This window comes from Nerophis ophidion, unplaced genomic scaffold (genome assembly GCF_033978795.1).
Source record: "Nerophis ophidion isolate RoL-2023_Sa unplaced genomic scaffold, RoL_Noph_v1.0 HiC_scaffold_34, whole genome shotgun sequence".
In the NCBI taxonomy this organism is placed as follows: domain Eukaryota; kingdom Metazoa; phylum Chordata; class Actinopteri; order Syngnathiformes; family Syngnathidae; genus Nerophis; species Nerophis ophidion.
In genome coordinates, this window is record NW_026906956.1 from 95,001 (window position 1) to 107,086 (window position 12,086).

The 12,086-nt window shown below is 37.1% G+C and overlaps 1 protein-coding gene across 1 annotated transcript in view; it reads right to left on the reverse strand.

Annotated features, from left to right (window-relative positions):
* Window positions 1-1,769: 1,769 nt before the first annotated feature.
* The window catches only part of LOC133546607 (oocyte zinc finger protein XlCOF8.4-like), a 462,363-nt gene continuing 452,046 nt past the window's right edge, over window positions 1,770-12,086 (reverse strand). Inside the window, exons 5-6 of the mRNA XM_061892391.1 lie at window positions 7,463-7,681; window positions 1,770-3,784 (exon numbers count right to left, since the gene is read on the reverse strand). Coding sequence (XP_061748375.1) covers window positions 2,427-3,784; window positions 7,463-7,681 — 1,577 coding nt within the window. The 3' untranslated portion in view covers window positions 1,770-2,426. The remainder of the gene's footprint in view (window positions 3,785-7,462; window positions 7,682-12,086) is intronic.

The window sequence follows — 12,086 nt, forward strand, 5'->3', positions numbered from 1 at the left end:
TCTCTCTCTCTCTCTCTATCGCTCTCTCCCTCTCTCTCTCTAGCGTGCCCCCCCCCCCCCCAGTCCTTGTCTAGTTTTATCAGCCAGCCCTATTGGCCATTTTCCTACTTTTTTAACATCAGTCATGTGTCTATCATTATATATATTGTATTGTTTTACAGCCCAGCCCTATGTTTTTTTTTCAAATGACTATTTTTTAATTGGTTTCGATTTGATGTATTTTGCAATATTTGCAATATATATTGACATCGTTTAATCGCCCAGCCCTATCGGCTTTTTTCCATTTTTTCTATCTATGTGTGATGCTATTAAATTGATATATCGGTGTCAGCCAGCGATCCTTGGTCCGCTTCCGATGGTGCGGAGGCTTGGAGGCGTGTGTGGACTAATGGAGGGGGTGTTTCCACCAGGCGTGTATGGAGGCCTATTTCATTCAGGGGAGGAGCCAGAAATGATGACGTAAGAAGCCCCGTGACCGCTTCAGGAAGCAGTACAGATTTGCCGGGAAATTCGACAACTTATAAACCGCCCAAGCTCCATCGAAAATGTTGTCTTTTGAGTCTTGTGGTCAGTTGGGAATATGGAGAGAGAATAAAAACAGTTATTTAAATGCCACTAGAATCAGGGGGGTCCTTTTTTTTTCTTTTTTTCTTCTTTGTCATGAAAAAGGGAGGTTTTTGTGGTTAGTGCACTAATTGTAAGTGTATATTGTGTTTTTTTTTGTTGATTTAAGAATATATTTTTTTAATAAAATATTCTTCTGCGGCCCGGTACCAATCGGTGGTTGGGGACCACTGCTGTACATCATTGTCCAAGTGACATTATATTGTCATCTTCTTCTTTATGCCATTTCCTCAAGGTAACAGAAAAACATGATACAACCTGCCTATCATGTGATTCTACCATGTTGGCAAAATACAAACACACAATATATTGACATATATAACACATAAAACATGGAATTAGAAGTGAACAGTACCCATCCCTACCAGCAAGTGTTGTTGTACTGGAAACTGATTTACAAACACAACTTCATCACACACAATACTCCACTATGGAATTGTTCTTATATTAAAATGAGAAACAAATCCATCTTTGTACAGCAATGGTTTGAAAAAGGCATTTGGTCACTGATGCACTTATTGAATGATAAAAGTATTTTGTTATTTGTAGATTTCATTAAGTACAACCTACAAACAGACAAAATATTTTAAACAATTATAAAGGCTTTTGTTCAAAATATTGTAATTCCAGTAAATATATATATATATATATATATATATATATATATATATATATATATATATATATATATATATATATATATATATATATATATATATTTTTTTTTTTTTTTAAATTCTTTACCATTTCTTCTTTATTGTATTTTCTCCGGAACAAAAAAATAAAACTCATAATTTGAAAGTTTCCATTCTTCCAAACGCCAAGGAGTTAATTTAAGGAAAACATTTTAAATAATTTTTAAGATGTTTTGCAATTGAAGACAACACTTGTTCGTTCTGTGATAGGGAAACAAATTAAACTTTTTTTTTTTCATGAATGTATGCAAAATAAAGCTCTGTGAGATGATGTACAATATTGGCTTTTGCCTGACATTCCAAACTTTGATTGATATTGTTTTGGGGATGTTAAAAAAGAAAGAAAGAAAAAAAAAGGTAAAGTATGTTTAAAACACAATAGTGGGGATTTTTTTTTAACCCACAAATGTATGTTAGTAAAAACAAAACATCCTTCCACAGACAACTCAGCCATTTTCTCTCACTTTTTATTGCATAAACGTACAAGTACATACATATTAAGTTAAAGTATAAAAAAATCACAACACAATCATCATATTACAAAAGAGAGTAGTAAAGATGATTAATAAAATGGATTACAGAGACCCAACAAATGATTCATAAAGTCACACATTTTAAAATTGTATAAAAGACAACTGTTCAAATGATGTATAAAGTAAATAATAATATGCTTCCTGAAGTGGTCCAGAAGATGTTTCAGATGTGAACCAGTAAATATGTATGTCATATAAAGGTGATAATCTATAGAATGATTAATAATTACAAATACATATATGTCACACTTCAATATTTCAAACTATCCAATCTATAAATGTAGAAGCATATTAAAAAGATTGTTGGACAAACAACAATGTCACACATGTTATATGTGCTGATGTTGTTAGAAAGTCAAAATGAAAGCCTGGACAGTTTATTTCAAATCCTGCAGTTTCATTTGCTGCTGCTGTTCTCACCAGCACACTTGTGTTTCTTACACTGGTACTTAGAAGACAATCTTTCACCACACACACTGCAACTCAACACTTTCTCTCCTGGGTGTCTTCTCATGTGTGCTACAAGGCTTGATCGTTCACCAAAGCTTCTGTTGCAGATTCAACAGGAATGTGATTATTCACCAGTGTGTGTTCTCATGTGTACTTTCACATATGTACATGTTGTAAAACCTTTACCACAGATTGAACAAGAAAAAGGTTTTTCACCAGTGTGTGTTCTCATGTGTCCTTTCACATCTGTACTTCTTGTAAAACCTTTACCACAGGTCGAACAGGAAAAAGGTTTTTCTCCAGTGTGTGTTCTCTTGTGTCTTTTCAAATGATTACTTTGTGCAAAACCTTTACCACAGGTTGAACATGAAAAGGTTTTTTCACCAGTGTGTGTTCTCATGTGTCTTTTCACATCCTGACTTTGTGTAAAACCTTTACCACAGATTGAACAAGAAAAAGGTTTTTCACCAGTGTGTGTTCTCATGTGTCCTTTCACATCTGTACTGCTTGTACAACCTTTACCACAGGTCGAACAGGAAAAAGGTTTTTCTCCAGTGTGTGTTCTCTTGTGTCTTTTCAAATTATTACTTTGTGTAAAATCTTTACCACAGATTGAACAGGAAAAAGGTTTTTCACCGGTGTGTGTTCTCATGTGTACTTTCAAATGTTCACTGAGAACAAAACCTTTACCACATTCTGAGCAAGAAAAAGGTTTTTCTCCAGTGTGTGTTCTCATGTGTTCTTTCACATGTTGACGTTGTGTAAAACCTTTACTACAGAGTGAACAAGAAAAAGGTTTTTCTCCAGTGTGTGATCTTATGTGTAATTTCAGAGAACTATGGTATTTAAAGGTTTTGTGACAGTGAGAACAAGTGAAGTGAGTGTTGTCAGTGTGACATGTCTTATCATCTTTAGAGTCTTCATCATCAGTGTCAGGAGAGTGTGACGTTGTGTCCTCACTATCTGATAGTGGAGCTAAGAGCTTGTCTGCTTGTGATCCTCCACAGTGGTCTCCATCAGCTTCTGTTGTCATGTGTTGTGTTGAGCTGCTGCTTGGAGGCTCCCCCCCTCCCCTCTCCTCACTTTCACCTTTCACCTCATCCTCTTCACTCTTCACAGGGACACCAGTCACTGGGAACTCCTCCAACCATTTAGGCTGACTGATGCCCTCTTCCTCCTCTTCCTCTCTAATGTGCGGCGCCTCTTGGTCCTCCTCTTCCTCTTTAAAGTTGGGGGTCAGTGGGTCCTCCTCTTCCTTTTTGATGTGTAAGTTCAGTGGGTCCTCCGCTTGCCCTTTAATGTGAAGGGTCAGTTTAACATTATGGGTCTGCGGCTTCTCGTCTTCCTCTTTAATGTGGGGGGGCTGTGGCTCCTCTCCTCCCTCTTTGATGTGTTGGGAATGTGGTACCCCTTCTTCCTTGTGTATGTGGGGGTACTGTGGTTCCACCTCCTGCTCATGAGGTAGATGTTCTTCATCGAGGTCTGCGGGACAGGAGAAAACAAACATTCTTCAGAAAAGTCCAGCTTTGCTCAGTCACATGAGACATTGTCCTGCACCAACATATGATCTCACAATCTCATCAGTTTCCCCTCACAGCAGTCAGGGTACTTCCAGCTGACACATGAAGAAGACCTTCAGGGGAATGCCTTTTCAGGCCAACATCCAATCCATCTTATTCATATAAAAACATCCTAAAAGTCCTTCCTGCAATCCTTAATGGTAGACGCCATACATGAAAGTGTGCTGTTGTCCCTCTGAATAAGTCATACACACACAGGAAATAATGTACCACATGCCAGCCTCCACGCAGTAGTACTAGTAAAGAGCTCCCCCTGCTGGTGGACAATAACTACTGCCATTTTCACATTTATCTTTAGAGACACGTCTGCTCTAAAAATAGCATGAGCATAGTCAACATCCATCCATCCATTGTCTACTGCTTGTCCCATTCGGGGTCACGCATGTTGTCCAAAAAAGATGACATCTGTTTTGCTTTCATTTAGATAATGTCACCACAGTTAAACTGGGAAGAAGTAATCAGATTACTGACTACTCCTTCAAAAGATAACTTGTTTACCTTATTAATAATAGTAATATTGAATTAATTTAAAGTGTTTCTAGACACTCAAATTGCGTTGCAGTGAGAACTGAGAAGACATCAGTCATGCAGTCCACACATTCAATGTGGTAAGCTACATTTAATTATTATAATAATATTAACTAGATGAAGCAATTCCTGAAATAATTCTGTGTGAATCCTCCAATGCTGAAGTTGAACTGAAAGGTTGACAGAATGTAGTATGAATGTAAGAATAGTTTGAATGTTGAAGACTTTGAACTTCGGGAAAACCGGGATTTTTTAAAGTTCTTAAACCAACATGCTTTTTTGTCCTGACTCAGAGGAATGTTTTGACAGTGGAACGGTTGAAATGGGTTGAACAATGTGAAAGGAGTCATTGCACTAAAGAAGGTTGGAAATAAGGTTAGAAAAAAACGGGAATTCCTGTAAATTTGTTGAATGTGGAAAACTAGTTGTTTGAATTTCCAGGATGAATTGAATGTGTTGAAGGTAGAATGGTTTGAAACATGTGGGAATTGTGGAAATTTGAAACATGGATAATTCATTTTGAATGGGGAAAATGTCCCTAAAAAACGGGAATTCCAGAAAATCCAGGAATTTCTTTTAATAAGTGTTGAAAGGGAGCACACAATTCCTGAACACACTGAATATTTTGAAGTTGGAACGGTTTGAATCAGATGAAAAATGTGGGAGTTGTGGAACTTTTATTTTATTCCTTTCAATGGGAATTTCATGGAAATTTTGGAGAATTTCGGGGAAAGCGGGAATTTTTTGGGACATGCTAAAAAATGTGAATGTTCTGAATGAGTTGAAATGGTTGGTGTTGGAATTTTTCAAATCGGTTTAGAAATGTTGAAGTCGTAACATTTTTAATTGAGAAATGGTTTTATGGAATTTCTTTAATTTCGGGAACACTGGAAATTTTTCCAATTCAAAAACAGCTTTGTTTTCTGTCCTGATTAAAAGGATTGATTTGACGGTGGAACGGTTAAGGTGGGTTGAAAAATGTTGTAATTTCAATTTCCAGAATTAGTGGAATATGTTGAAGGTGGGATTGTTTGAATCGGTTGAAAAATTTTGAAAAAAAGCTCATTCATTTTAGAGAGGACCTCCCATTGGCTCCATTGCAAGTGGACTTTTATTTACATTTATGAGTAAGAATTAGGGCTGGGCGATATATGGAATATACTCCATATACCGAGACAACCGTAATATGTCAAGTATGTAAGGCTGGGCGATACGACTAAAAAATGTATCACGATATAACTGTTTCATATCAGTCGATATTGATAATTATTGATATAAAAAAAAAAAACTATTTTAAATAAAGACCAGGAGAAAAAAGGCTGAAATTAAATACTTTTATTTTAAATTTAACCTTTAACCTTTCAAACGAGGTCAGCATTATAAATGAAAATACTGGTCGATGTGCAAAATATTTACATTAAATAAATGCTTAATCTAACAAAATGTGCAAAGTATTGTAATTAAGAAATTAGTAGTGTACAATTCAGGCTTTGAAGCCATATTGGTAACGATATATGCAAATAAATAACAGTAAAATTAAGCAAGCAGAAACAAACATGTCTTACAAAATATTGTAAACATCGGAATAAACTTGCGTCTGAACATCTGTGACAAAACAAACCTTTTACCCTCTTCAGTCATTTATGGAATAATCAAACCAACTTCAGCGTATAAAAAAAATAACTCAAGCAACTTCACTTTTTATTTACAATTTCCTCTCGTGCTGCCGTACTCATATTCCCATTTCGTTTCACTCCTCGTGGTCAGCTAGACGTTGTTGCTTTTTTTTATTTCCTGTTAGCATTTCCCAGAATGCCTTGCGGTTCAGGCTCAGCCGTGATAGGTCGAGAAGCCAAAGCCCTTCCTCTGCCTACACCTCCCAAAGTGCCGTGCGGTTCCAGCTGGGCCTTACTTCCTATTTTTTTTCTAGCAGAACTCAGTGAAATTATCGAACGTTCTATCGACCCCATTTTCTATTGATAGTGATCACATGTCTATCGCGATATATATTGTTATTGTTTTATCGCCCAGCCCGAAAAGTATGTGGCAAAAGTGTTGCTACAAAAAGTAGCAGCACCGCTAATGTGTAGCATCATTTGAAAAGTCACCCGCTAAAGAATGAGGAGTCCTTGAAACTCTGCATGTCAACATCTCAGTTTGGTGCCACACCCACAAAATGCCCAAGCAACCATTTCCACATCAACCCCATATTAAAAAATTGGTCAACAACAGAAGGAGATAACGTCCGTAGGAACCTACCACATAGCGAAGGACATACACTATTTGATTTCCTATTATGCAGCACATTTTTATTTGACACTTATTGAAATAGCTTGTGTGACATCATGCACAAAAGTGCACTTTATTTGTTTTAAACTATTGTAGTGGCCTTCTGTACACAAAGTGCACTGTAATTTAGTGTTGTTTTGATGTCATCTTAGTGACATCATGCACAAAAGTGCACTAATAGCTTGTTTTGAAATGTCTCTGACAATCTTGCACTTTCTGTTTGGAAATGACATGAATGTTTGTGCCACTGTTTAATAACTGTTTAATAAATACACTTTTGCTAATTTGACTTAGTTGTGGTTTCCCTCTCTGCATGAAAGTTTAAAAGTAGCATATATGAATGCAGTATGAAGAAGAATGTTTGAATGTAGACACATAGAATCATCATACTGCTGTGATTATATGCATCAAGTGTTCATTCAAGGCTAAGGCAAAATATCCACATATATATGCTGTATCGTGATGTGGACTAAAAATATTGAGATATTAATAAAAGGCCATATCGCCCAGCCCTAGTTAGAATGGGATTTATTTTTTTTTATATATCCACCATCATGTCTTTTGGAATGATTGTGAACGATAGAAAAATTCCTCAAAAAAGTGCAGTTCTCCTCTATATTCCAATGATTAGATTTAAGACTTGAAGTGTATGAGCATGAAGTGATGAAGCCTACTTGGATGAGAGGACAAAGGTCTTGTAAGACAAAGTGAAGAGTCCAGTTGTGATGGATTGAATGCCCTGAGAATAAAATGTTGTGCTTACTTGGACTGTGATGAAGCTGTGAGGACTCAGGTGGTTTGTCTTCATGCTCTTCAGTCTTCACAGAGACAACAGTCAGTGGAAACTTGCTGACATCAGCCTCCTCCTGCCCTACAGGACACTCTCCCTCCTGACTCATCCACACTTCCTCCTCTTCCTCTTTCATGTGGGGGGGCTGTGGATCCTCCTCTTCCTCTTTAATATGGGGTTGCTGCTGGACGTCTGTTGGGTAAATAAGTCAATAAGATAAAGAGGGAATAGAAAAAGTTTTGGACTGACACTGCTAACACAATTACATTATTTGTGTTCTTTCCTGTGTTGTGTTAAAAGTGTGTAGTAAAACAACCAATAAAAACACAGGAAATACCTCCTTTTTTCCTAAAATTAATTCAAAAGTGGTACAGTGAGTACAAAAACAGACTTGGAAGTTTGATGCGGGGCAATTTGAAAAGTTTTTATAAGTACGAGGCAGCATTGATTGAAGCACTCTTAACTTCACTGATGTAAAGTGGGTAAATATTGTTTTGTGTATACGGTCTATGACACCTAAACTTTATCTGTAAACTTAACCATATTATTTTAATGCCATAGTCATTACTATAACTAAAATATCCTGGAAATTCAAAAAATCTAATTCCAAAATCACTGCAAAAACATTCATGGTATGTTTTTGTGATCATGCAAAATATTTTTTGGTGGTCAGTTTGTTGGCTGGGCCAAAAGGAACTTTCACAAAAACATGTTTTACTATGTGCTGTTTTATGGAGTATCTTCATCAACAATTCCTCTTTAGGAATAGGAGACCATCTACGACACGCTGAAGGAAAGTCAGTCACCTTTATGTTCTTTTAATAATTCAAGTTTTGACTACTTTAGTTATTGAAAATAATTGTTTACGTTCACTTATTGATACTTGTAAGTCAGATTTAGGAAGTGAAATTATAACTTTGATTAGATTTGTTTACAGTATAAAATGTATTTAGTGAGTGTGTGAGTTTTATGTAAACATGTTGATACAGGTTTACTTCTTGGGGACTGGAACACAGATATGTCCTGAAAGGATGCACCCATTTTTAAAACCTTCACTAAACTGTGCCACCAACATTGTCTCACTTAGCTCATTAAGCACACTACCAGGGTGAGTGAGTCCTTTTAATCCTTCATAGACCTCCTTGTTACTTCTGACCAGTCTCAGATCACCACGAGTGGAACAACTGTGTGCGGCTTAAGTGATCATTCCATCATTTTCTGTACCCATGAAGAACAGAACCGAGGCTAACGGCCACAAAACAAGAGAAGCTAGAATCCTCAAGACCTAGACTAGCAAGGCTTTCAATGAGAAACTGCCGAAATAAGACTTGTCTCGGTACTTGCAAGTACACAGGTCTTTGGGTCAATTCCTAACCTCAGAAAAGTAGATAACTTCACAGTCAAAGTGGGTGACAATATAATAACAAAGAAAAATGAGATTACCTATCTTGGCTGCATCGTAGAGACTAATCTCTCCAGTGAAAAAATGACTACTAAGGTGGTCAAAGAATCAACCAATGAATTCTGTTCTTACTAGTGTTGTCCCGATACCAATATTATAGTACCGGGACCTATACCAAAATGTATTTTGATACTTTTCAACACTTCTCTAAATAAATGGGACCAAAAAAAAGTACATTATTGGCTTCATTTTAACAAAAAATCTTAGGGTACATTAAACATATGATTCTTATTGAAAGTTTTTCCTAAATAAAATAGTAAACATACTAGACAACTCACCCCAATAGTGATGAAGTGCTTCGAGAGGATAGTCATGTCACACATCAAGAAGACCATCCCAGACACACTGGACCCTCTACAGCAGGGGTCACCAACCTTTTTGAAACCAAGAGCTACTTCTTGGGTACTGATCAATGCGAAGGGCTTCCAGTTTGATACATTCTTAAATAAATTGCCAGAAATAGCCAATTTGCTCAAATTACCTTTAATAAACAAATCTATATATATAAAAAATTGATATTTCTGTCTGTCATTTTGTCGTAAATGTTTTTTCTTTTTACGGAAGTTTTTTTTTGTAGAGAATAAATGATGAAAAAAAACACTTAATTGAACAGTTTAAAAGAGGAGAAAACACGAAAAAAATTAAAATACAATTTTTAAAAACAGTTTATCTTTAAAATTCCAAATTCAACCGAAAAAAATGAAGAGAAAAACTAGCTAATTTGAATCTTTTTGAAACAATTTAAAAAAATAATTTATGGAACACCATTAGTCATTTTTCCTGATTAATATTAATTTTTGAATGTTGATGACATGTTTTGAATAGGTTAAAATCCAATCTGCACTTTGTTAGAATATATAATAAATTGGACCAAGCGATATTTCTAACAAAGACAAATCATTATTTCTTCTAGATTTTCCATGACAAAAATTTTAAAAGTAATTCAAAATACTTTGAAATAAGATTTAAATTTGATTCTACAGATTTTGTACATTTGCCAGAATAATTTCTCTGAATTTTAATCATAATAAGTTTGAAGAAATATTTCACTAATATACTTTGTCTCCAAAGACATGCACCTGGGGATAGGTTGATTGGCAACACTAAATGGTCCCTAGTGTGTGAACGTGAGTGTGAATGTTGTCTGTCTCTCTGTGTTGGCCCTGCGATAAGGTGGCGACTTGTCCAGGGTGTACCCTGCCTTCCGCCCGATTGTAGCTGAGATAGGCGCCAGCGCCCCCTGCGACCCCGAAAGGGAATAAGCGGTAGAAAATGGATGGATGGATACTTTGTCGAAAAAACAGAAGCTAAAATGAAGAATTATATTAAAATGTATTTATTATTACTTACAATAAAAAAAAAAAATACTTGAACATTGATTTAAATTGACAGGAAAGAAGAGGAAGGAATTTAAAAGGTAAAAAGGTGAATGTGTTTAAAAATCCTAAAATCAATTTTAAGGTTGTATATTTTCTCAAAAAATTGTCTTTCTGAAAGTTATAAGAAGCAAAGTAAAAAAAATTAATAAATGTATTTAAACAAGTGAATACCAAGTCTTTAAAATATTGTCTTGGATTTTCAAATTCTATTTGAGTTTTGTCTCTCTTAGAATTAAAAAGGTCGAGCAAAGCGAGACCAGCTTGCTAGTAAATGAATACAATTTAAAGAATAGAGGCAGCTCACTGGTAAGTGCTGCTATTTGAGCTATTTTTAGAACAGGCCAGCGGGCGACTCATCTGGTCCTAACAGGCGACCTGGTGCCCGTGGGCACCGCGTTGGTGACCCCTGCTCTACAGTTTGTCTACCGGCAGAATCGGTCCAGTGAGGTTGCAGTCAACCCCGTCATCCACACCACCCTCACCCACGTAGAGGGCAAGGACACCTATGCCAGGCTATTATTCATCGACTACAGCTCTGCTTTAACACGGTCATCCCACAAAAACTCACTGCTAAACTCCTCACTGTTGGTCTGACACCAACTCTCTGTGACTGGGTCTTGAACTTTCTCACAAACCGGCCCCAGTCAGTCAGATTCGGCAACCAGACATCAGGCACAAAGGTTCTAGGCATAGGGACCACCCCCCCCATATCTAATATCTACCCATATCAAATATCTACCCAAATGGCCACTTTGTTGCTGCCAAAAATGTATTTTAAATAATAGTTTGATATTGACACATCTCATCTCTGCTTATTTTACTAGAATACTCTAATGAGCATTATATATATATATATATATATATATATATATATATATATATATATATATATATATATATATATATATATAAATCAAGTACCTACTGAGATAGGGTGAGAAGCTCTGCCATCCGGGAGGAACTCAAAGTAAAGCCGCTGCTCCTCCACATGGAGAGGAGCCAGATGAGGTGGTTCGGGCATCTGGTCAGGATGCCACCCGAACGCCTCCCGAGGGAGGTGTTTAGGGCACGTCCAACCGGTACGAGGCCACGGGGAAGACCCAGGACACGTTGGGAAGACTATGTCTCCCGGCTGGCCTGGGAACGCCTCGGGATCCCCCGGGAAGAGCTAGACGAAGTGGCTGGGGAGAGGGAAGTCTGGGCTTCCCTGCTTAGGCTGCTGCCCCCGCGACCCGATCTCGGATAAGCGGAAGAAGATGGATGGATGGAAGTACCTACTGTACTGTATACTTGTAGAAATACCCTTTACAAAGCTAAAATATACCGAAACAACCACTCTGCTGCTGCCAAAATTTGATTTCAAGTAATATTTTGATACTGAAAAATCTCATCTCTGCATAGTTTACTAGTATACCCTTATGATAAAATAAGTGGGTTGTTCTTGTATAGCGCTTTTCTACCTTCAAGGTACTCAAAGCGCTTTGACACTATTTCCACATTTACCCATTCACACACACATTCACACACTGATGGAGGGAGCTGCCATGCAAGGCGCCAAACCAGCACCCATCAGGAGCAAGGGTGAAGTGTCTTGCTCAGGACACAACGGACGTGACGAAGATGGTACTAGGTGGGGATTGAACCAGGGACCCCCGGGTTGCGCATGGCCACTCTCCCACTACGCCACGCAGTCCCTATGAGCATTATGAGCATTACATCTATCAAAATCAAGTACCTACTGTACTGTTTACTTGTT